Below are 27,064 nucleotides of genomic sequence, written 5' to 3'. Positions count from 1 at the left end.
CTGACAATTGAATGGAAGAAACCGGGTATATATCGTAAACTGGTGATTAAAATTAGGTGAGCATGATGAGTAATGAAGGAAATGGGAATAGACAAAGGAAGTGGAAACTCAAACTAAGAGTCCATATTAATATCAAAATAAGAGTCCTGGAACACAAAAGAACAGAATGACGTATTCAGTATTTGACTGATAAATCATTAAATAGAACACCCATCCCTTTATAAAGTAAAACACGCTTTTCAAATAACACGTAACTGTGTTTTGTAATACACAACTATTAATTATTGATTTGACTGGTTTTTCTTTTCTCTCTGCAGGCTTTGTTACTGCAGTATTGGAGAGGAAGGCTGTGCTGCTCTGATTTCAGCTCTGAGATCAAATCCCTCACACCTAAGAGAACTGAATCTGAGCCGTAATAAAGCAGGAGACTCAGGAGTGAAGCTGCTCTCTGCTCTACTGGAGGATCCGCACTGTAAACTGGAGATACTACAGTGAGTGTTTATATAATATTACCAAACACAAAAATTGCATGAATATACTGCCAAACAAAATAATTTCATGTTAAAGAGAAATTAAAACTCTGTTGTCAGTTTACTTATTTTCAAGTCGTTCCAAAACATTATGACTTTCTTCTTTGAACCATAAAAGAAGATCTTTTAGAAATGTTTTTGTCCACACAATGGAAGGTAATGGTACTAAAACTTTGGTTACCAACAATATTCAAAATAACAAACAACATGCCAGGAACCCAGGAACCCAGTTAGCAAGATGTCACGTGTTGGAAGACTGAGTTGGAACATTATTCTTTGTTTTCCTCTAAGTTGAATGAGAATAATCCAAACAATAAGCAGATGAGCAACACACACTATACATTACCGTGACCGGACACACACTGAGTGAACAAGAGGAACATAAATACCAATGGAGACTAACTAAAACAGTGGTTTCCAACCTTTTTTTGTCTGAGACCCCCTTTTCCCAAGAAAATATTTTAGGGCCCCACTTCACATTTAATGATATTATCACTCTTGTAAGCTTGCAGCAAGGATGACAAAAAAAAAATTGTTTTCAAACAAACAGTATATTTATTACTATAACCAGATATGTTTATGCACAAATAATAGCCTATATATAATATTGAAAATACAATAACAAAACAATCAGTAGGCCATTTGTAATTTAAAAACATAAGCCTAGGAGTAGCCTATAAATTGGCCCTATTTGAAATGCAATAACAAAAATATCAGTATTCACACTGGTGTGTAGGAAAAATAGAATGAATATAGGCTATTACAAAATGACTGCTGTCTGTCACCTCAATACTTGTATGTTATTTGTGAGGCTTTATCAATCAGTGTGAGGATTACTGCTGGCACTGCTGGCAGTGAGTAATATTTTGGTCAATGCGTGGCGAGATCTTTAACAGGACAAGACGCATATCATCCTCAAGGGTTAGTCTGGCCCTGTATTTGGTTTTAAGGGCTGTCATGGTTGAAATCCCAGCTTCACAAAGGCAGGTGGTGCCTAAGGGAATCAGCACCTTCATTGCAGCTGTGTGACAGACTGGGTGTTCTTCTGCAATTTCAGACCAGAATGATTCCAATGGAACCTCACTGAAATGGGCTTTCAGGCTGGCATCAGAGGATATTTCTATAAGCTCTTCCAGAAGTCTTGATGGCAGAGTAGCTGGAAGCTTTGCTTCAATGTTCTCAGTGAAGGGGTTTCTGATCAACAGAAAATCAGCTGCCTGCTGCTCAGTTAGAGCTGGGAAATAACTATCAAATTTCTCCAGGACCTTTGATAGATGCACTATTATTTGACATTGAATGATTTTAAAATTCAAGTGTCTGTCTGCAATAAATGCATGGGTGTGCTCAAGCATGTCACTGATTCCAGAGGAGACACAGGTTTTCCACATTTGTAGTTTTCTTTTGAAAGCCTCTACTCATTCATGCTGCACCACAGTGTTTATGTTTGCACCTTGCATTGCTCTCTTAAACTTGTTCATTTCACCGAATATGTCTGAAAGGTAGCTGAGTTGAGCGTGCAATTTGTCATCGTCCAAAAACTCTGTAAGGTCTGGTCTCTTGTCCGCAAAAAAGTCACTCAACTCCTCCCTCAGGCTGGACAGATGCATCAGCACCCACCCTCTGGACAGCCACCTCACATCAGTGTGCATCAGCAGGATATGGTAATCAGCGCCTACCTCTTCGCAGAGAGCAGTGAATAACCGGGAGTTGGTGACTCTGGCTTTCACAAAGTTCATGATTTTTATGGCCACATCTAAAACTCCATGAAGGCTGGGTTCCATTTCTTTTGTAGCAAGCACCTCTCTGTGCAGAAAGCAGTGCATTGAAACGGCAAGGGGAGCAACCTCTTTGATATGCTGAACTACCACCGGATCTCTACTGTGCATGGCAAAATCAAAGTTTCTGTAATTGTATGCCCTTTCTTTGCTGTGCCGATATCAGTCCTCTGTCATGTGTGTTGTGTTCCCGCCTCTAGTGTCCATATTTGGTTTGTTTCCTGTCCTTGTTTAGTGTTATCATTAGTTAATTCTTGTCCAGCTGTGTTTGTGTAATTCGCCTGTGTATTTATGTTCCTGCCTGTTAAGTTTCGTGTCATCTGATTTATTCGTTACTCCCCAGTGTTCCTGTCTGTGTCAGCCTTGCCTTGTCTTGCCCTGCCTTATTTGGAATCATTAAAGACTGTTATTTGAGTTTACATCCTTGTCTATGTGTTCCTGTATGCTCCTCGTATGTGCACCGTGACAGCCGATTTTTTTCAGCAACTGTATATGATATTGTTTAAAGTTTCTTGTCAGTAGCTGTGACTTCCCTCATCTCATTTTGGGAGTGTGTCAATTCTTTTGCCTTGCGCTCAAAAAATGCCCTGGGCTTGTCGCGGTATTGGGGATGAGTTGTCTGCAAATGTCTAATTAGTTTGGACAGACTCATGCATTCGTTAGCAAGGACTTTGGCGCAGATAATGCACTGTGGCTGGGGCAGGGACTCTTTGCTATGAGAAAATTAAATGAAACCATAGTTCTGGTGTTATTAAACATATTGGTATTTCCTGCATTTCGTTTTTCCAGTATTGCTAGTACTGTGAGCTGAATTGGTGGGAGCTCCCTCACCTGGGTCCAGTATACCTGGGTCATTACTATTAGCTGCTGTAGGCGAATCAGTGGGACTTGTTGTTTTGTGTTAATTGTCAAGTCATTTTAACGCATTAAAGATTTTTCAATTAACTGCATGCGTTAATGTTGACAACAGACTAAACTGAATGAAGATCAGTTACATACATCATATTTAATACTAATTGAGGACTATGATTGATTACCTGATAAAGCAGTAATCCCAGTGCAGGACATAAGTCACAGGATAGCATCAAATTCCAGCTCAGGTGATCATGCTGTTGACTTCAACTCAACATATAATCAATGTCAACATTATTAGGAGGATGCTTCTCATTTCTTTAATTTTGGATCCTCATCTGCCTTTGTTTCTACTAAAGGAAAGTCTGCAAAGTGCTCTGCAAACATTGAGTACAGATGTAAGACATGGACTGATTTTCGCCTAGCGTCTGACAAATCTAGAGAATAGTATGAATGGAGGGAATGGCATGTTGTACTCTTCATTGTATCTAAATCCTTCAGTTATCCATCTCTCCTGCAAGCTGTATGGGAGTTTTTCCACTATGGGTTTCAATCCACCAGCTGTGTCCAAATATGCAGGTTCAAGAAGACATGCAAGTCCCTTCACTCTTAGCACATTACAGTTCTAGTAGGATATCTCCTAATTCTCTAAGTTTGTGATTGTCTCAGTTGCTAAGTCTTGGGAAGTCCTCTAGCTTTCTCAAAAAGGCATGCTTCACCATCTCTGATGCTCCATAACTTTCCTCCAATCTTTTGATACAACTTTGATGAAGAACATGTATAGATGAATTCTTTTGGCATGTTCTGATGACTCAGATCCAAGCCATTTTGCCAACAAATAGAGTTCTTATTGGGGTGTCAAGTTAAGATCTTTAGTAGCTCTCTTAAAAGATGCTTTCCATGTGGATCCGATGTTTTGTAAGGCCAGAACTGGTTGGCAGAGAATGTAGAAGCTCTTTTACTGTCTTTACTGAATCTTTGGAAACATGTTTGTTCTGTTTCTGAACTGACTGCCAGTTCAGCAGGTTGCCAACCATGCTTTAATATCCACTTTTGGTATTTCTGAGTACTCACTCACTTTTCCGAGGTGCTCCTGTGGTTAAACTTTCTCTGGGAGGTCTTCAAGGCATACTTGTGAGAGCTTTTGCACATAATAACTAGTCCGTTCAGCTGGGCTGAGAGCTTGTTCGGGGACTTGGGGTTCCTCAGCTAACTCTCCACTTTCAGTTGCTTCTTCATAAGCTGCAGCCTCCACTAATGCAACTGCCTTTCTACTTTTGAGAAGATGTAGACTTGCTTCTAAATCACTTTTTTCTTTATTATATACACTTTTTGTTCAGCAAACGGCAGCTGTGCAAAGGTTACTTCGGCCTTAGCTCTTGCTCTGATAGTTACAGAACCAATGGAATACTGTCTGCTTCTTTTTGAGGATTGTGTTGATTTTGACTGAATTGACTTGCTATCAGCACTTCTTGCAGACATAACTCTTTCTGATTGTTGCCCTTCAGTTTCATTTTCTTGTTACACCGAATAATTTGTTTGATTGCCTTTTAACTGGTACTGTTTCCCTGAGTGTAGACACACAATATGATGCACAACATTGTCTTGTGCTTGAACCTGTTGTTGTCATGTCTTTTTACTGTACTGTCTTCACAATGCATTGCTCTGCGAGTCTAGACAGTGAGCTAACATGAGGGATTAAACTACAATAATGCCTCAATGTATAACTTTTCTTGGGTTTAACTGAAATTTCCTTTTCCCCTTTTTATAGGCCTATTCTAAAACTGAAAATGCCAGAACACACAAAATAGACATATCAATACACAAATGCACTAAAAAGCTAAACACAAACATAAAATACTGGCAGGTAAATTATGCATTTATGAAAGCAACAATGATACTTTCTTAATATGAATTCACATGTTATATTGCATAAACTGTCCTTAACATGAAAATAATAACTTTCAGTCACTTACAGACACAAATATATCCATCTATAAAGGCACATGCTCTGGCTAATCCCCGCTTTTAACTAAACAAAATAGCTGAACAGCTACTAGATGGCAGTGTTACTCAATCATTTCAAAATAAAAGTCTCGATAAAGTCATAAAGAAGGCAACACGAGCCCTGTTACAATATTATTAAAGCAAGATGCACTTTTAAGAGTGTGGGAAAATGTATGGTTTATTCAAACACTCTAAAGCTTAAACACTATCTCAGAGCTCATTCATGTTCTTCACCTCTCTGCAGGCTGTGGAGCTGTAGTATTGGAGAGGAAGGCTGTGCTGCTATGATTTCAGCTCTGAGATCAAACCCTTCACACTTAAGAGAACTGAATCTGAGTGATAATAAACCAGGAGACACAGGAGTGAAGCTGCTTTCTTCTCTACTGGAGGATCCACACTATAAACTGGAGAAACTAGAGTAAGTTATTGAGTCAATGCTTTCATTTATTATATTGTATTAAAGCAGATCTTTTAGTATATTTTATCTTTCTCTTTATTTTTACAGTATTTGACTAATAACAGTTACTCATAGTGGAAACAAGTGAATCAAAACAACATTTCCTGAACAAGATTGTCATCTGGACAAATGCAGATACTGATCCGGTAGTCTCATTTGTGATATATTTAAGCTGATTTGTTTCTTACTGTATATGTATATTAAAAGTGATAATGTCAATATAAAATGTAATATTTTTGAGTTCTAGGATTTTTAATAACACAGCTATGTCATAATTATTCAAACCCTATTCAACATTGCTGTTTTTTAGTCTCTTATTTGTATGGTGGGAAACAAACTTGCCTTAAAACACAATTAAACCTTTAGAAAATCTATTAGAAAACAGAATTAGCTTGAGCTGTTACACATACATACAGTTTTTTATTACTTAGTCTAAGGCTATATAAAGATTTCCAAGACATTTAAGGTTGCCAGAGACACAGCTGGCAGCCTTATTCCTTAGCTTAAAATGTGTTGCACCAGAAACCTTTGGGTTTTGAAGAAAAGCACAATACAGTACCATCAAATGTTTAATCAGAACAATTGAGGAAAAACCTGCAATGTACAGCCAAAGACTTGCAAGATGACACAATGAAAGGTGGAAAAACATTTCAATGCAAAGATGTTGGGGCATCTTGCCAAATGCCACACTTGACCAAGAAAAACATAAAACGCTGACTTGAATATGCTAAAATTCATTTAGACAGACCTGTGGAGTTCTTTAAGAATGTTTTATGGAGTGATGTGACCAAACTGGAACTTTTTGGACCCATGGATCAGCGGTATGTCTGGTGCAAAAAGGCAAAAAAAGCAGAAGAGCACCAGAACATAGTCAAACATTGAGGTGGACCAGTCCTGTTATGGGGGTGTTTTACTGTTGCAGGAAGTGGAAATCATGACTGTATGAAGGACATCATGAATTCTTTGAAGTATCAAGCCATTTTGGCAAGAATTGTGATGCCTTTGGTGTAAAGATTGAAGTTGATGATCATTGGACTTTTCCTGCAGGACAGTCATCCCAAAGTATACATCCAAATCTACTTGCACTATATTGCCAAAAGTATTGGGTCACCCCCTTCTAATGAACATGTTTGACTACTTTAGTAATTTCTATGAGTACAAATCTTAATGTTAAAGCATATAATGATATTCTAGGGAATTGTGTGCTTCTAATTTTATAGCAACAGTTTGGACAGGACCCTTTTCTATTCTAACATGACAGTGACTCTGTGTATAAGACACGGTTCAGAAAGACATGATTGATTGAGTCAGTGTGGAAGAACTTGACTGGTCTACAGAAAGCCAAGTCCTGATCCCAGCTGAACACCTCTGGTGTGACTTTATATGCAGACCTGCATATAACATATTCATTAGAAGGGGGTGACCCAATACTTTTGGCAATATAGTGTATGCTTGGTTCAGGGATCAGTCATTGAATGTTCTTGAGTGGCCTGTTCAGTCTCCAGATTTACTTCTCATTGAAAATATTTGGTTGAATTTGAAAAAAGCAGTGGTTTGGTTCTATTGTATGGCACATATTATCACATATTATTCTAGTTATTACAAGTGCCAAGTGTTTAGAGGATAAAGTTAGAATAAGTACAAAACAAATGTTCAGGAAAAACTTAAACGTCAGGAAAGCAGGAATAACACCTTCAGGAGAATATGTATTTTTATTGTATTATATTCTCCCTTGTCTGCCTTTTGTTAGTTTTAATTATTAAACATATCAATTAGGGCTGTGAATCTTTGGGTAGACAGTGAATCGATACGATTCATGATTCATAGGTTGATTCAAGAATAAATTTTTCATATTCAGAATGATTCGATTTGAGACGATTCACAATAAAATTCAATTCGAATCGATTAACAATTTGATTCTGCATTCTTTAAGTGTATTCACATGATTATTTAAATGCTTCCCCAAAATTCTTTAAATGCTTAGTCAGGGTGCAAATTACAGAGCAGCCTTTATGGAGTCAGAGAATGAGGGCAAAACATTTTTAGTTAAATTATGCTATAGCATGGCATACGTAGAAAATTACGTAAGCCAAGATTTAAAAAATGCTTATGAAGTATTATTTCATGTTATCTATTGTCTACAGTATAGGCTATCATTTTATGTCACACCTTTGCATGATGTGAGCTTCTTTATCTTATTTTCAAAAAATAAAATGCTACAGTATTTAAGCGAATAATTAATATCAGCAAATGATGATTCTGAAAGAAAATGCCCAATGTCTGTTTGATGAATTAACAAATGCAACTTTTATCCATCTGATTGACAGATAAACCTTAGCTCTTATTTCAAGGCTGTTGTTAATGGTGTGGTTATTTTAGTAGTTTCCTTCGTACTTTCGGTGTAACAACATTGTTAAAAGTAATTTATATGTCAGTGAGAGCTACGAACGGAGTGCGAGCGCAGTCTTGTGACAGGCGGTAAATAGTGGAGCGTGTAAAGGGAGAGATGTGAGGGCATGAACAACGCTGTTTAAGATAAATCACGATTCATTCGATTCTTAAAGTTTTAAGTCGATTACTGGCCGAAATCAATGATTCACGGTTCAAAAATCCATGTTTCAATATGACTAATATGAACATGTAGGGTAAACTTACCTATTGAGCTCACCAAAATCTACATTGAGACATTTTTAGTGCACAAGATATCGGTTTCAGTACAAGTTGTGTTAAAATAAAATATTAATCTCTCACACAATAACATTTATTTTATTTTAAATGATAAAAGCATTTCAGTTAAGATGTACATAATTCCCAATAAGCTCACATCATGTTTTATTAAAAGTTATTTTAAACAACCTTTTTAAAGAATGATTGATAAATGTTTTATTTGAAGGTACAGAGTCAATCACAAAAAAAGAGAATACAAAAATCCCGCAACAAGGCGTTCAATTGGATCAGTTATATATTCATAGTGAGGTGTCATTCAAACACATTGCAACATCTAGACTTGTCCATGTTCAGCTAAGTAACACATAAAATCAAATAACAAAACAAACCAACAAAACCTTTAATTCATGGGGATGAACACAGAAACTGGCCTCATTATGAAGCCTCTTATTCAATAGATGTCAACTTATTTTGATTTTCTTATGGCTGGAATACACTACACGATTTTTGCCCCAATTTCCCACTGATTTACAGTCTGGAGAAGTCGACACTAGTTGCCAAAGGTCAAAGCCAGTCTGTAGATTTGAGTTGACAGACTCTATAGAAAACTGCATAGTGTACGATGGTCACAGACTCTGATTTTTTTAGCTTCAGACTTTGATTCCATCCAGTCGGAGGATATCAGACATGTTTGATATTTTCAGCCGATTTTAGAACACATTGTTTTCATTTGTCAAGCATCTCCTAACAACAAGGCACTCATTTCTGTGTGAGTTTGTTGTAATCGGAATTGATTTAAGTCTGGTAGTGTGTGATCTTCAGTTGTGTAGTATATGATGCCCATTTTTCTTTTGTGACTATTTATAAAGTGTATGATGCTGGTGTTTTAAAAATCTGTTCAAATTTTAAAAGTCATGTAGTTTATTCCAGGATTTAGTCACTTTTTTCCTGGACAGATACAACAGGTTTCTGATGGCTCCTTCATTGTACGGACGAAATGTCGCTTTTACAAACTATAGTAACCTCTACATTTTGTTATCTTGAAGCTGTTAAAATAAGTTATTAATCATTTTATATGCCAGTGACTTACTTTGTTTTAGCTATTTTTTCCCAAATCAAGTTTCCATCCCTACATACAGTTAGCGGATGATCATACAGAGTTACATTTTGCATTGCACTTTGCAGACTTTCTTTGGTTTTCTATGTAAACATGCTCTAGACAACGTTTTTAAAATAGTGTGTCAGGTTAAAACCAGTTAAACTTTTAATAAAATTGAAGCAACATTTTATTGACTGTCAACAATGTAATAACACATGACATGATATGCATCAGTGAAATCATACAAGAGAAAATATAGATTCCATATAACTGTAAAAACGTACAAAAAAAGAAATGCACAGAGTATAATAATGAATTCTGACATGTCAATCTATTTTTCGTATACTTATCATGAAATAAATATATTTTAAATACAATTAAGTACATTTATTTTTCACTAGGGAATTCATTGGGGATACGGTGTCTTCTGTGTCTATATGCCACCTCACATTTATAAAAGAACACAAGCAGGTATGCTTAATGCATCAATAGCGGCCACATTTTTTTTTAGCTTTGGATAAAGGGGCTGCTTTGCTGGGCATTGGCTTGATTTCTGCCCTGCAGCTTCAAATTTGCGGAGATAACATCTGCACCGCTGTCATGGCCACCAGTTCCACATCATTGAAAGTTGCTGACATTGCTGAATGTCCCCCATTCTTTTTTACAAGAAAGAAATATGGTGGGATATGAAAGGCTGCTAACCCCTGTTGCCCTACTTAGAGCCGATCGGCCCTATATGCTCACTACACAAGTTGCATAGGGCCCCCATAAATTACGCAAGGCCCCGCCTCCCCCTCGTATCAAAGCGGTGCGGCACTTTCAATCTGCTGCAGAGACAAGGAAAAATAGAGAAGAAAGTGAGAGAGATAAGGGTAAGCAATGAATTTTATAAAGCCGATGCTGAAATGGTGGCTGCTGCATTGTGTTTTGTCTATTTAATTCAGCATTTCCTAAGAGCTTTGAAAACGCTGTGTGTAACAACAGTGTCATGCACTGTGTTATCATTGGCACTTCAAAAGACCTGAATAATTCAGAGATACCTTATTTGAACTGTTTACATTTTTAGAACATATACACACATGGTCAGAATTGTTGGTACCCTTGGTAAATATGATCAAAGAAGGCTGTGAGTTAATCTGCATTGTTAATCCTTTTGATGTTTTATTTTAAAAAATTCACGAAAATCTAACCTTTCATTGGAGAAAAATAATTTAAAATGGGGGAAATATTATGAAATCAATGTTTTTCTCTAATACACATTGGCCAAAATTAACGGCACCCTTTTATTCAATACTTTTTGAAGCCTCCATTTGCCAGTTTAACAGCTCTAAATTTTCCTCCTATAGTCAAGTCAAGTCACCTTTATTTATTTTGTGCTTTTAACGATACAGATTGTGTAAAAGCACTTAACAGTATCAATTTGGAGGATAGAGTGTATAAAAATAAGATTAAACGCTCAATTTTCAGTAAAGGCATTTCATTATTGAATTCAGAGATGTCATTGTCTAGCTCAGTTTAGTTTAAATAGCATCTGCGAAATCAAATTGATGATAATCACTAGAAATTAAGTGTCCCCAACTGAGCAAGCCATAGGCGACAGCGGCAAGGACCAAAACTCCCTCTGTGACAGAATGGAGAAAAAAAAAAAAAAAAGGAGAAACCAGACTCAGTAGGGGAGCCAGTTCTCCTCTGGCCAGGAAGTAATTGTTATTTATTGTTTACTTATTGTTTTATTTAAAATTTTAAATGTATAAATTGATTTATTTCTATTTTATATTGTTGCAATTTCTAACAATAATAGTATTATGTAGTTAGGTATTTTATTCCATTTTTAGTTCTTTTATTTTTAGTTTTATTGTATTTAAGTCGAGGTCTTCACTGGGGATATGTCCCCGGGGCTCATCCAGGTGTCCCTGCCTCCACCGACGATCGGGGAGACATCATCTCCCGGCGCCGATCCACCATCTGATCCGGACACGGACTGAGAAACAGAATAAGAAACAGACAAATATTAGCGTAGATGCCATTCTTCTTACGATGTAACAAGTGCATCGTGTGTTATGGGGATTGTTCCCAGTTCCGGTTGATCTAATTAATGCAGCCTAACAATCCTTTAATGGATTTGAATAATAGAAGCGTATTAGTGTGTTATGTGTAAATCAGGTTAAAGAGATGTGTCTTTAATCTAGATTTAAACTGACAGTGTGTCTGCCTCCCGAACAGTGTTAGGTAGATTGTTCCAGAGTTAGGGTGCTAAATAGGAAAAGGATCTGCCGCCTGCAGTCGATTTTGATATTCTAGGTATTGTCAATTGGCCAGAGTTTTGAGAACGCAGTGGATGTGGAGGAATATAATGTGATAAAAGCTCACTCAAGTACTGAGGAGCTAAGCCATTCAGGGCTTTATAAGTAATTTAAGTAACTTCTAGTAAGAACTCTAGCTGCTGCATTTTGGACCAGCTGTAGTTTGTTGATCAAGCGTGCAGAACAACCACCCAGTAAAGCATTACAATAGTCTAACCTTGAGGTCATAAACGCATGAATCAGCATTTCTGCATTTGACGTTGAGAGCATAGGTCGCAATTTAGATATGATTTTGAGATGGAAAAACAGTTTTACAGATGCTAGAAACATGGCTTTCAAATTAAAGATTGCTATCAAACAGTACACCTAGGTTATTACATGTGGGGTTTTTAGGTATGATAATTAACACCTCTGTTTTTTCAGAATTTAGTAGTAAGAAGTTACTCGTCATCCAGTTTTTTATATCGACTATGCATTCCATTAGTTTCTCAATTTGGTGTGTTTCACTGGGCCGCGAAGAAATATAGAGCTGAGAATTATCAGCATAACAGTGAAAGCTAACAACTGATAATATCTCCCAAGGGTAACATGTAAAGCGTGAAAAGTAACGCTCCTCGTACTGAGCCTTGAGGTACTCCATACTGTACCTGTGATCGATATGATACCTCTTCATTCACTGCTACGAAATGATGGCGGTCAGATAAGTACGATTTGAACCATGCTAAGGCACTTCCACTAACGCTAACAAAGTGTTCTAGTCTATTTAAAAGAATGTTGTGGTCGATAGTGTCGAACGTAGCGCTAAGATCCAGTAGCACTAATAGAGAGATACAACCACGATCAGATGATAGAAGCAGGTCATTTGTAACTCTAATGAGAGCAGTCTCAGTACTATGATACGGTCTAAATCCTGACTGGAATTCCTCACAGATACCATTTTTCTCTAAGAAGGAATATAATTGTGAGGATACTACCTTTTCTAGTATCCTGAAACATGTTGTCTAACCCCAATAGAGTTTAGAATGTCTATAAATGCTGATCCTAATGCATATTTTTCATTATCGACATGGATATTAAAATCACCAACAATTAAGTCTTTATCTGCATCCAATACTAACTCAGATAGAAAATCAGCAAATTCTTTAATAAAGTCTGTATGGTGCCCTGGTGGCCAGTAGCCAGTACAAACATCACAGGGGAGATATCACTAACACATGTTTCTCTAGATAATGTTATACGCAGCACCATAACTTCAAATGAGTTATACTTAAAGCCTGCCCTCTGAGAAATACTGAGATATGCTTGATGAGGTTAGAAAACACGAGATCAAAGACCATTTTTTTAATCCAGAATCCCTCCAGATCCTTCAGATTCCCAGCTCCATGACGGTGCTTCTTCTCTTCAGTTCACCTCACTCATTTTCTACAGGGTTCAGGTCAGAGGACTGGAATGGCCAGCAGAAGTTTGGTTTTGTGCTCAGTGACCCATTTTTGAGGTTTATGTTTGGATTATTGTCCGGTTGGAAGATCCAAACATGGCCCATTATAAGATTTCTAACAGAGTCAGTCACTTATTGATTTTTTATCTGTTGGTATTTCATAGAATCCATGATGCCATGTGTCTAAACAAGATGTCTAGGACCTACAGCAGAAATATAGGCCCACGACATCAAAAATACAGCAGTATATTTCATTGTACACATGGGGTACTTTTTATCCCTGTGTTCAACAAACCCATCTTGAGCGTTTGCTGTTAAAAATATAATTTTTTAGTTTCATCTGACCATAGAAGCCAGTTCCATTTGAAGTTCCAGCTACACCCTTACATGCCAAACCGTTCTCTCAGGTCAGCTGATCAGCTGTTCCTGAATGTGGCAAAAACAAAACGTAAGCTTAGAGGGGACCGTGGCTTCGCTGTGGCAGCTCCTAAATTATGGAAAGATTTGCCTCTGCCCATTACGCAGGCCTCTTCATTGTCTTTATTTCAATCGTCTCTTAAAACATATATTTTTTCCTCGGCCTTTGACACCTGATGTTGATATTTGGTTATTTTATTTTTCTATTGTCTCTTAATGTTGTTTTAATTGTATTTTATGTTTTGTATGAGTTTAATTTTTCTGTACAGCACTTTGGTCCACTTCAATGTTTTTAAAGTGCTTTATAAATAAAGTTTGTTTGATTGATTGATTGATTCTAGTCGTGTCTGATAACTGAATATGCTGGAGTTTGTTTTTGGATGAGCTAGGAGAATTTTTATTGAAACCCTCCCGAACAACATGTGGTGATGTAGGGGCTGTTTGATCATTTTTCCAAAGGTTTTCTGAACCCGACTCAACTATTTTCTGCAATTCTCCAGCTGTGGTCCTTGAAGAGTCTTTAGCCACTCAAACTCTTCTCACCGTGCATATAGACGATATAGACACACGTCCTCTTCCAGGCAGTTTCGTAACATTTTATATTGATTGGAAATTCTTAATTATTGCCCTGATGGTGGAAATGGGGATTTTCACTGCTCTAGCTCTTTTCTTAAAGCCCCTTCACTAATTTGTGAAGCTCAGTTATCTTTTGCTGCACATCAGAAATATATTCTTTGGTTTTTCTCATTGTGATGGATGATTAAGGGAATTTGGGCTTTGTTTTCCCTCCTATTTATATTTCTGTGAAACAGTAAGCTGGATGATTTCTTGTTCACAATCCCCCTGGAGTGCTCAAAATTGTGAATATGAATGGGAATATACTTCAGAGATATTTTACTTATAAGAAGTTCTAGGGGTACCAATAATTGTGTCCAACATGTATTTGAGAAAAAACATTTTTTTATACCTTTATTTAACCAGGGAGAGAGCCTCACTAAGATTAAAAATATATTTTCCAGGAGTGTCCTGGCCAAGATAGGCGGCCCAGTTATACAAATACACGTACGACAAAGAACAGTACATCGCAGCAATAAAATATTACAGCATTAGAAGCATTTGCAAATCATGAAATAATTTTCTATTGCATGCAAGTGTTTTAAATTTACTAAGAGACACCAACTGATTTAGCCGCAGTTTCATTTAAGAGAGTTCCAGTCTGACGGCGCAGCATATTCAAATGCAGTTTTACCTAAAGTAGTTCTTGCTGAAGGTACATGAAGATTATAAAAAGACTGGAAACGCAATGAATAGTTAACAACTTCTTTTTGGTGAATCAAACAACAGGGATAGGATGGCAAAAAACCTAGTATAGTTTTGTAAATAAATACCAATGCATTTTCCTTCGAACAGCAAGTGAAGACCAGGCAACTCTATAATATAGTATACAATGATGTGTAGAAAATTTACAATCCGTAATAAATGATACACAGCTTCCAAAGAGGCAAGAAGATAAGAAGAGGCATGCTGATACACCACATCGCCATAGTCAAGAATCGGTAAAAAAAAGTTCCAGACACAAGCTTCTTCCTTGCATTAAATGAAAAGCAAGACTTATTTCTGAAATAAAATCCCAGCCGCTTCTTCAACTTTAATCGCAAATAATTAATATATGAATTAAAACGTAGTGTGTCTTCAGTTATGATGCCCATGTACTTATACTCTGACACTAATGCGATCAGTTTCCCTTGCAGAGTTCGGAGAACAACAGAACCATCTAAAGAATTTTTAGAGTTTGATAACCACATAAATTTTGTTTTATCAACATTTAAGACCAACTTTAAACTAAAAAACCTTGCTTGAATAATATCAAACGCTGATTGTAAGTCACCCAAATTTATGAGATTTTGCCCCTTTTTCAATTGTTTTAGTTCAATGAAAGGTTAGATTTTTGTGATTTAAAAAAAAATAAAAGATCAAGAGGATAAATAATGCAGGTTTATTTTCAGAGCCTTCTTTGATCATATTTACCAAGGGTACCAACAATTCTGACCACGTGTGTATTAGCTTATTTATATTTATATTAGTGACCAGTTACACTTGACAGCATCAATGTGAAAATCAGACCCAGTTTTCATTTAATGTAAAAAAAAAAAAAAAAAAAAGAACCTGCATACGGGCTGAATAAAAATGCAAGTTCATTCTCTGACAGCAGGTGGTGCTTATGGCAGCACAGAAATACACTGATTGGCATGGTTACCCCTCTACACAAAGCAGCAACTGTCCATGTCCACTTGCTTATCATTATTGGCACACTATTTTCTTATTTTGATATTGTGCAGTTGCTTTGTGAGCTCGCAATTGCTACCAGCGCAACTACTGAGGATGTTATCAAATTCCTGTGTACTGCCTAGCCATCATGGCAACCCAGAGAGCATTGTTACAGACAATGGCACTTTCGGCTTTTTGCAGACTTTTTGAAAGCATGAGATACAAAGCACATTTGCACATCTGTGTACCACGTTTTTGAGTGAGTGTGGGCGACGCTGGATGTGAGGACTACACAGACAAAACGATGAAGGTGATTGTGAAGCACAATGTCATGGCTGAGGAGGATCCATCAGATTTGTCTATTGTGATCGAGGGAAACCAAGTGATGGAAGGATGTGGAAGCCGAACAAAGGCATGCATACTGCTGATGGGACTCATTTATGCAATCAACATCGAATATCCAAAGGAGCTGAAGAACACGTTTGAAGCTTTTCAAAAACTGTTTTTGGAAATTGACGGGGCAAAACTACTGAAAAAGGTCCAGAGCCTCAAAAATAAGCTCATGCAGTAGACACACATTTCCCCTCTTGTTCGAAGAGGATCTTTTGTCTGGACATACTTTTAATGGAGTTGTAGTTTTATATTTGTCTTCTTTTCCCTTATTTGCTCCACACACAGACACAGATCCATCCACTCTCTCTCAGCCCACTCCATTGCTCTGGGATTTCCCCCAGATTGACAGAAAAGGAATACCAATAGAAAGTGGCCTGAAGAATTTTGATCTCTCCTTCTACCCTCTTTCCCTCCCCATTTGTTTGTTTCTTTTATTCTCATCCTATACATTTACATTTACATTTAGTCATTTGGCAGACGCTTTTATCCAAAGCGACTTACAATTGGGGAATACAAAAAGCGATTCATCTTGAAGAGGCAGTCAGACAGAGGAAGTGCTCGTAACACCAAGTCTCAGTCATTGTTCAAATAAGTACAAACTAGTAGGTGGAGAGAAAGATAGAGGGAAAGTTTTTTTTTTTTTTTTTTTTAGGAGTTTAGGATGAAGTCAAGTACTGCCGAAAGAGATGAGTTTTCAGTTGTTGCTTGAAGGTTGCCAGAGATCCGGCGTTCCGGATAGGGGTGGGAAGATTATTCCACCAGCCAGGAATGGTGAACGAGAATGTTCTGGAGAGTGATTTTGAGCCTCTCTGTGATGGTACCACAAGGCGTCGCTCACTAGCAGATCTCAAACTTCTGGAGGGGATGTAGGTTCGTAAAAGTGAGTGGAAGTAGGAGGGAAGTGCTCTCACTCTCAAAGATATCCTATCTTTGAGAGTGAGAGCAAGCTCAAAAACTAAAGAATGTTGGCGTTCAGTTTTATCTTTATCCAGATATTTGATACTGTACATGCACAGAAACAACCATGTGGAGTTTGTGTGTGTGCTTTTGATTTTTAAAATAGAATAAGTGGCATGTGTTGTTTGCAGTAGCCAATTATCCAGAAACAACATTTGAAACTGTTATCTTAGTGAGTTATAAAACAAGTCAAATCGTTCATTGTTGTGTGAAGCTGTTGTACTTTATTTAGCACTTTATTCTGTGTTTTTTGATAATTTGGTGCATCATTGCTGCATATAAACAAGGCTGTTCGGTTATTTGTTATATGAATGTACCTGGACCACAGATTTGGTCAGTCACTGTTGTGTAAATCTGAAGAGAGACAGAGTTTAGATACAAGAAAATCTTAATGTGATTGGACATCCAGCACTGCTCTGATCTCCTCACTTCTCTTTTCCGCTCTGATCTGGATGTCCTAAAACAGGGATATGTTTTATTATCCAACATTTTTGAAACAACATTTGATAGATCAGTGAGTTATAAAACAGGTTCATTACTTGAAATGTTGTGTAAAGCATATTTTGAGTGTTTCATAGGATTTTTTGGATTAAAAACATTGATCTGATGAACCATCTGAATGTCTTTATTGTGGGGGGTACATTGTACCTTCTTTGAATAAGTAATTGTTATTAACTGATATTAATTAACTTTGATTTGAAGAGATAATTTTTACCTAATTTTAATGAGTAAGTAGCTGTTGAATATATACATAAATGTGAGGTATTGTTACCCAATTTATGCAAGTATTTAATAGCTTTTTACTTCAGATAGTTTATACTCAATATATGGGATTAAATGTACCCCACCAAAGTCGATGCAAATTGTTACCTCACATTTATTGGGTAAATTCTATAGATTAGTTTTTACAGTGCTCTGTGTCACCAACATGCGTCCAGAATCGCTTGTTATATCTTGCGGAAGGACAGTGTTGATCTGTTCTATAAATGAATGTTGTGGAATCTGTTCAAATGCCAGCACCTTGCTGAGAATTTATGCGTTCGTGTCATGAATTAAGAAATAATAGCAATAGCACATAGGTCACTTTTAAGATTTAAGATTCATGATTTTTATTCGTCACATACACAATTATATAGAGTATAACCAGCAGTGGAATGTAGGTCAGGTCCGCTCCAAGGACAGTGCAATTATATAGAATACAAATATTAAGAAAAATAAAAGTAGAAAAAATAAAAGAATAAAATAAAATATTAAAAATATAAATATAAATGTGCAGGTCAGTATGTTGTTGACTTAAATAGTAATAAAGAGGAATGTGCAAAAAAGTTGTACAGGGTATTTAAATAGCAGCAATATGAGGTAGAGAAAAATTATGAATAGCTTATTGATATGGTGAAATTTACATGGAGTCAAGTGATGTTATGACACAGAGTTAGAGTTTAGGAGCCTGATGGCCTGGGGGAAGAAGCTCCTCCTAAGTCTCGCGAACCCTGAAACGGCACCTGGAGTGACACTCAAAGACCTCAACTGAATGGCCAGAAAAATCCCTGCATTCACACCAGAAATCAGGAGACCATGATGTCCACACTCAACTGTGAGACACTGACTTTCACCTGCAGTCTTTGACCAGTGTGAACCACTAAAATAGACTCTGTCTGCTCTGGAACACCTCTAGCCCAGAGGTGCGACGCTTCCTGGCTCGACAGTCAGGACACATCCAATCAGATTACCAGCAGCTAAAACAAGCCATCATAAATGAATTCTCAGACCCAGAGTCTGAATACGGACTGATCGCTGCCCTAGACAGAAAACAAGGCGGGCATGAATCTCCCCATGCTTACTACCAGACTTTGACAAGCTTACTTTGGAGTTTGCAATGAACCTGGAATGGAAGGGGACACCAGCTTCAAGAGCCTTTTCCTCCGATACCTTCACCCTATTGTAAGTCATATTTTAGGCATTATGGCCTGCCCCCGCACAGTGCCAATTCTCAACAGCTGTGTGACTTGACACAGAAGGCACTTTAACAAGCACAAGATGTCCACTAAAGGTGTTTTTAAAGGGGTCATCGGATGCAAAATTCACTTTACAAGTTGTTTGAACATAAATGTGTGTTGGAAGTGTGTGTACACATCCATCCTATAATGATAATCCACCCAGTGTTTTTTTTTTAATCCGTATTTTAAAATCCCCTCTCAAATCAGGCTGTTCTGAGATTCTTGTCAGAATGACGTAGTTCTGTCCAGGCCCCTCCCACGATAGTTGATTGACAAGGTAGTCTTACCTTAGACCTGCCCTGAGTGTGCTGTAAACAGTCCGACTGACTCCGGGGCAGGAGAAGACAAGATGTCTCAGATTAAGTGATTGAAGTGTTTAGTTGTTGGATGTACTAATGAATATAGCAGTCGTCATTTACTCCTGACATCTGAACCGCTGAAGACGCAGAGGATTAATGTTACTTTCATTTTGAAGTCTACAGAAGAAGTGAGTATAAGGGTTTTTATGAATCTTTGCAAATCACCTTAACTAATAATGTGCTAGTTAGCCTGTTTCGTGGCTGAAGTTTAGTATGCTCCATATACACTCACCTAAAGGATTATTAGGAACACCTGTTCAATTTCTCATTAATGCAATTATCTAACCAACCAATCACATGGCAGTTGCTTCAATGCATTTAGGGGTGTGGTCCTGGTCAAGACAATCTCCTGAACTCCAAACTGAATGTCAGAATGGGAAAGAAAGGTGATTTAAGCAATTTTGAGCGTGGCATGGTTGTTGGTGCCAGACGGGCCGGTCTGAGTATTTCACAATCTGCTCAGTTACTGGGATTTTCACGCACAACCATTTCTAGGATTTACAAAGAATGGTGTGAAAAGGGAAAAACATCCAGTATGCGGCAGTCCTGTGGGCGAAAATGCCTTGTTGATGCTAGAGGTCAGAGGAGAATGGGCCGACTGATTCAAGCTGATAGAAGAGCAACTTTGACTGAAATAACCACTCGTTACAACCGAGGTATGCAGCAAAGCATTTGTGAAGCCACAACACGCACAACCTTGAGGCGGATGGGCTACAACAGCAGAAGACCCCACCGGGTACCACTCATCTCCACTACAAATAGGAAAAAGAAGCTACAATTTGCACGAGCTCACCAAAATTGGACGGTTGAAGACTGGAAAAATGTTGCCTGGTCTGATGAGTCTCGATTTCTGTTGAAACATTCAGATGGTAGAGTCAGAATTTGGCGTAAACAGAATGAGAACATGGATCCATCATGCCTTGTTACCACTGTGCAGGCTGGTGGTGGTGGTGTAATGGTGTGGGGGATGTTTTCTTGGCACACTTTAGGCCCCTTGGTGCCAATTGGGCATCGTTTAAATGCCACGGCCTACCTGAGCATTGTTTCTGACCATGTCCATCCCTTTATGACCACCATGTACCCATCTTCTGATGGCTACTTCCAGCAGGATAATGCACCATGTCACAAAGCTCGAATCATTTCAAATTGGTTTCTTGAACATGACAATGAGTTCACTGTACTAAAATGGCCCCCACAGTCACCAGATCTCAACCCAATAGAGCATCTTTGGGATGTGGTGGAACGGGAGCTTCGTGCCCTGGATGTGCATCCCACAAATTTCCATCAACTGCAAGATGCTATCCTATCAATATCGGCCAACATTTCTAAAGAATGCTTTCAGCACCTTGTTGAATCAATGCCACGTAGAATTAAGGCAGTTCTGAAGGCGAAAGGGGGTCAAACACAGTATTACTATGGTGTTCCTAATAATCCTTTAGGTGAGTGTATATACCTAGATGTCTCATTATTGACTTTCTATGGGCCGTGATACGCAAGCCATTCGCCATTTTTATAACGGTCTGTGAATCTTTGAGCGCACTGACTGTGTGCGTCTACAACAGCAAGTTATACGCTTGTATATCTTTGAATATTCATCGATTATTATGGTGAATGCGGGATGGCCAACACGTCAACGTATCTGGAGCGGTCAAAAAGGCAATCTACACATATCTATGGTCTACTCGTCACTCCACGGAAGAGAGGGGCGGAGTCAGCAGAGCTCACTAGCATTTAATGCAACATGGACTAGATCAGGGTGCTGAAAACAGAGCTGATTTCGACCCCCTTTCCAGAATAGAGCTGCACCATTTCAGCTCGTACCTGCTAAAAACATCTGATTTGGTTCTGATTATCATGTTTATTGCACTGAAATCATGCGTTTTAAACCATATTAGTTTAAACTTCTGATATATGGTTTTCTGAGTGCACACATCCAAAGCACACGGACAGAAAGCGGCTGTCACAGCATGTGAGTAAACTAAGTTTACTCATTCACACACAAGTTCCCTGTCAATATTCCACTCGTACTGCGTTGTAGGACGCTTGTATGGGAAACACTCCTTTTTTCCTCTTCACTGAAGCCTTTTCAATCACGCAGTGAAACTGCACGTCCATTGGTTCGTGCAGTGCTATAAAATCGAACCAATGGCTCGGCGGCAGCGATGAGCGAGCCTGTGGCTACGCAACCCGCCAAAATGGGCGGGGCCTCTGGCTATATAAGCAGCCGCTTCGCCGCCACATGACATTGAGGCAGATCCTCTCGCAAATACGCCCAGAGGACTGGTTCATGTTGCTGGATTTGAAAGACGCGTACTTTCACATCCAGGTAGCCCCCAATCACAGATGATTCTTGAGATTCGCATGCGAGGGGGTAGCATACCAATACAAGGTCCTCCCGTTTGGGTGTCCCTGGCTCCCCGCATTTTTTCGGGATGCATGGATGCGGCTCTTTCCCCTCTGCGGCAGATGGGAATCCACATCCTCAACTACCTCGACGACTGGCTCATTCTGGCCCAGTCAGAGGCAGTTTCAACGTCACACAAGATCCTCCTCCTCAGCCACTTAGATTGCCTGGGGCTCAGGGTCAACTTTGCCAAGAGCACACTGTCACCCAGCCAACGAGTGTCATTCCTGGGGACAATTATCGTGCAGATGACAGCGACTGTCTCAAAGGAGCGTGCCACGACGATTCAGTGCCGTGCGGCCTCCTTCAAGGAAGGCACCGCCCACTCGCTCAAGGCTTTCCAAAGAATACTGGGCCTTATGGCAGCAGCTTCACCAGTACATCAGTTGGGCCTGCTTCACATGCGGCCAATCCAGTTCTTGCTCAAGCAGAGGGTTCCATCTGCAGCTTGGAGTCACGGTCGCCATCGCTTAACGGTGACTCGGGCCTGTGTATCAACCCTAAGCCGTTGGAGGGACCCCCTGTGGCTGAAGCGAGATGTGATCTTAGACACGGCGCACAGAAGGAATGTTGTCACGACAGACGCTTCCAACAAGGGTTGGGGAGTGCTGTGCGAGGGCAGGCCAACCTTCAGTATTTGGTCTGAGTCATCGTCGGGTCTGCACATCAACTGCCTAGAGATGCTAGCAGTGTGTCGTGCCTGTCAATTCTTCCTGCCAGACATAAGGGGACACCACGTGCTAGTACGCTCAGACAGCAGGTCCGTGGTGTCATACATAAATCACCAGGGTGGCATTGTCTCGAAGCGCCTCTGCACACTGGTGAAAGACCTTCTTGTTTGGGCTCAGACCAATCTGCGCTCACTGAAGGCGATGCATGTGCCGGGCAAAATAAACCAAGGAGCAAGGAGTAGACATGTTGTCGAGGAACAACGTCTCCTCGGAGGAATGGACACTCCACCCGCTCACGGTTCAGAGGATCTGGGAGGTCTTTGGCAGAGCTCGAGTAGACCTCTTCGCCTCCGAAGACAAATCTCATTGCCCAATCTATTTCACGAGTGGCCCAGTCTTCCGCTCTATGCGTTCCCTCCAATCGCCCTGCTACCTCAGGTACTCAGACGAGTTAAGGAACAACGGCACGGGCTTCTAATAGCCCCTCTCTGGAGGAACCAACTGTGGGTGTCGTAGTTATTCCAGATGCTTGAAGCAGCCCCGTGGCCCATTCCTTTGAGACGGCACCTTCTCTCTCAAGCGAACGGCACCCAGTGGCATCCACGGCCCGAGTTATGGTCCCTGCATGTGTGGCCGCTCAACGGGAGCCTTTTGTCCTCCCAAAGCGTGTCTTAAACACTATGGCGGAAGTTAGAACCCCGTCTACCAGACGCCTCTATGCTCTGAAATGGTCTATTTTCTGGGCTTAGTGTCAAGACCGCGACTTAGAACCACTGATACCTCAGAGGTAACTAGATCTTTCGTTTCTGCAGGAGATGCTGGATAAACAGCGTTCCCCATCCACCATCAAGGTTTACGCTTCAGCCATAGCGGCTTTTCATGCCCCTATTGGTGGTCGATCGGTGGGCAGAGATAATGCGGTGGTCCAATATATGCAAGGCGCCAGGAGAATGAACCCTCCACGCCCTCGTACAGTTCCACCTTGGGACTTACCAACCGTGCTAAGGGCCTTGAAAGGCCCCCCGTTTGAGCCATTGCAATCCGCGAGCCTGAGATCGCTCTCGTTTAAAACCGCCCTGCTGTTAGCACTGGCATCAGTTAAGAGAGTAGGAGACCTACAGGCCCTTTCTGTCAACCCAGGTCATAGCGCTTTCCACGCTTTCCCCCTCAACGGATGACCAGGAATTGTCCCTGCTCTGCCCCGTCAGGGCCCTGAGAGTATTCATTGAGCGTTCTGCCTCATTCAGGAGGTCAGAAGAGCTTTTTGTCAGCTTCGTTAACCGCGCTAAAGGTTGTCCTGTTTACGAAGCAAAGAATTTCCAGGTGGCTAGTGGATGCTATCACCCTAACATACTCCCCTCCTTGGGCTTGCAGCGCCCCATGGGAGTCAGAGCCCATTCCACCAGAGGCATCACCTCTTCCTGGGCATGGTCCAGCGGGGTGTCCATTTCAGAAATTTGTGAGGCGGCCGGCTGGTCCTTGCCGTCCACATTTATGAGGTTTTACAACCTGGATGTTCCCGCCTTGCAGGCCAGAGTCCTTTCTGATTAGCTCTCTAATTAAGCAGTCTTAGGGTTCACTTGACCAACATTGCTCAAGTCCCTCCGTCTCTTGGATGGCCATATTATATGGTCACCAAGTGTCAACTTATGGAACACCACCCAGGCCATGGATGACCCTGATGGCTCAGCCTGTGCTTGGTGTATTTTTAACTCCCCTGGGTCTTCTCCCATGTGAGTTATGGTTTTGAGTTGTTCCCCATCATAGCACAGCGTGATTGTACTGGTTCCCATACAAGCGTCTTACGACACAGTACTAGTGGAATATCGACAGGGAATGTACCCGGTTACTATCGTAACCTCAGTTCCCTGAGATATGGGAACGAGTACTGCATTCCTGGCTGTGCTATGAGCTGCACGCCTCGGTCGCTTCATTCGAAGAAATCTGAGATGCGGCCGCTTATATAGCCAGAGATCCCATCCATTTTGGCAGGCTATGGCGGGCTGCGTAGCCATAGGCTCGCTCATCGCTGCCGCCAAGCCATTGGTTCGATTTTATAGCACTGCACGAACCAATGGACGTGCAGTTTCACTGAGTGATTGAAAAGGCTTCAGTGAAGAGGAAAAAATTTGTTTTTCCCCATACAAGTGTCTTACGACGCAGTACTTGTTCCCATATCTCAGGGAACTGAGGTTACGATAGTAACCGGGTACGTTTACGTTAAAATCACACACCAGTCACACACCAAACTTTCACCATGGCATTAGAACTGGTACACCGTTGTCGCTTGCGAAATCAAAATGACGACGCAGCAGGTGGAAACTTAGAGTAAGGGGTGGTAATATTATAATGAGATCCCTTTGCCACGTTACCAAGGGAGCGAAATCAGACGCACTCGTCTTATCAGAAGCTTGCAGAAAAAGGCTTACTAAAACAAAAGTTACTGGGTTAATCTTTTTCACGTTTCCTTGGTTGGTAGATGCACTGGGGACTTGATTAAAGCACTTAAAACCTGGAAAACTAATTTCTCAGATTTTCATGATATGTAACCTTTAAGACCCTAGAAAATTATATAAACTTGTGTAAAACGGGCATCCGATGACCCCTTTAAAATCCCATTGTTTCTGCACTGTACCACCCAGAATCCAATGCGGGCACCAGAAGGCACCCAGCATTGCCACATTGCAAGACCCTTTTATAAAAGCCACTAGGCAACAGAGGACAGAACTGTCACCATGGCAACAGACCCAGGTACCAGACCAACCACTGGGAGAAGCCATGGAAAAGGGCATCCTCATCCTGCAAAAACCACGGTGTCCAACAGCAGTCCACCACAACATCCTCCTCCACATCCTTAACCAAGTGCCAAACGGAGGCTGCACAAGGACAGCTGGACACACCTACTTCTGAGTTACAGGATCTACTGATGCTAGCAAAATAGCTCCTTTAACAAAACTCAACTGAGGAGTACTGGGAAGGACAAACTTCTGACACTGCCTCAACATCTGCTGCACAAGACCTGTACCTTGCCACAACCTACATCACTACGGCACAACCCCCACTCCTGGAGGCACCAACAGTCAGGGAGCCAACATGGCCTTCAAGCCTTATGTGCCAAAGGAGTCTGACCTGCTTATTTTCTGTCATTTGCTGTGGTCTATTGGTACCGTGTTTGATATCAAAATCACCTTTGTTTGGATCACTACACATTGGCGTACATCACCTCCTCATAGCTTTCATTGCATTCTTGTTATATTAATTCAGAGCACGAAGGGATACAAACTGCCAGCACCATCGAATATGCAAAACATCCTACTAGAAAACAAAAGGATCATAAACTTTCCCTCCGAAAGCACAGTTCCTCATTGGCTCACTCACATCTTAAGGGTGTAACATCTTCATACGTTAAAAGATCCCCGATCACAATATCACAGGTTGTTTTCTGAGAAACTGAAGATGGTGATGCTGAGCTAGATGTCTTCTAAGTTTGTACCAGGCTGCGGCCTTGTCTTTCCATTCATCAATGTTGTTCTGCATCAAACCTGGTTTGACAAAACTTCAGCAAAGGTGAACTGGAACCTCGAACTTCATCAGGACTGTTCTCTTCGTTCTTCATCGGAGACTGCATCTGGATGCTTGTTTAACAGCCAAGGTAATGCAAATATTGTACATTTCACTAAATAAAACAGGGGTTTATTATAAGCTGTAGATTGGCTGTAGTAAAATGGCACTGATGGTTCCGTGCAGATGATTAAATGACTCTTCAAAGATTCATTGCCTCATTTCTACATTCACTATCACGTGCCCTTCCCCAATGTAAGTGCACTTGTATGTTTGTTTGTTTGTTTAGACTAGTTGTGTGTTAGTGTTTAGTTAAAACTTTGGTGCACAAATTCCATGACATTTTTAACATGACAAATTACACGAGTTGATTCGGTCACTGCTGGCAGATCAATGTCACTTAAATGATTCCTGATCTTGCTACATGCTCTAACGCATTAGTACTGTAAGATTGTTATTTTCTGTGACCACAAAAATAACATTTCTTAGAGTTTATACAAAATTAACTGAACAAAGATTAGTCAACTTTAATATTAATTATACTACAGTTACTTCTGGCAACTGAGATAAAGAATTATAACTAATTACAATTTTGCTACAGATGTGATAACCATGAGAACAGCAATCAGATTAACTAAACGTTTGTCCTAGGACTGTCATTCTTAAAAGTTATAAGCTAAAGAAAAGTAAATTTTTGAGCTGGTGGTGGCGCTACAGAGATAGGCCTAGAGACCCCAAATTTGGCCAGACTACTAATAACATACTGCTACATAATAAAATTTCACCAAAAACCCCCAAAAACTTTAAAATCATAAATCACAATTTTAATTAGATAAACAACTGGATTTCGCCCCAAATTGTGCAGCCCTAAGCAGATATAATAAAAAGAAATGACCATTAACCAAAATA

General features: G+C 39.9%; 1 protein-coding gene across 1 annotated transcript in view; it reads left to right on the top strand.

The window, feature by feature from the left end:
- LOC306875296 (NLR family CARD domain-containing protein 3-like) overlaps positions 1–5,586 on the top strand; it is a gene marked incomplete at its 3' end in the record, with an annotated part of 28,251 nt that extends 22,665 nt beyond the window's left edge. The window contains exons 7-8 of the mRNA XM_079425764.1: positions 318–491; positions 5,409–5,586. Coding sequence (XP_079281890.1) covers positions 318–491; positions 5,409–5,586 — 352 coding nt within the window. The remainder of the gene's footprint in view (positions 1–317; positions 492–5,408) is intronic.
- Positions 5,587–27,064: the final 21,478 nt, after the last annotated feature.

Source organism: Barbus barbus (genome assembly GCF_936440315.1).
Source record: "Barbus barbus genome assembly, chromosome: 9".
Classification (NCBI taxonomy): Eukaryota; Metazoa; Chordata; class Actinopteri; order Cypriniformes; family Cyprinidae; genus Barbus; species Barbus barbus.
This window is presented reverse-complemented; position numbering and strand designations above follow the sequence as displayed.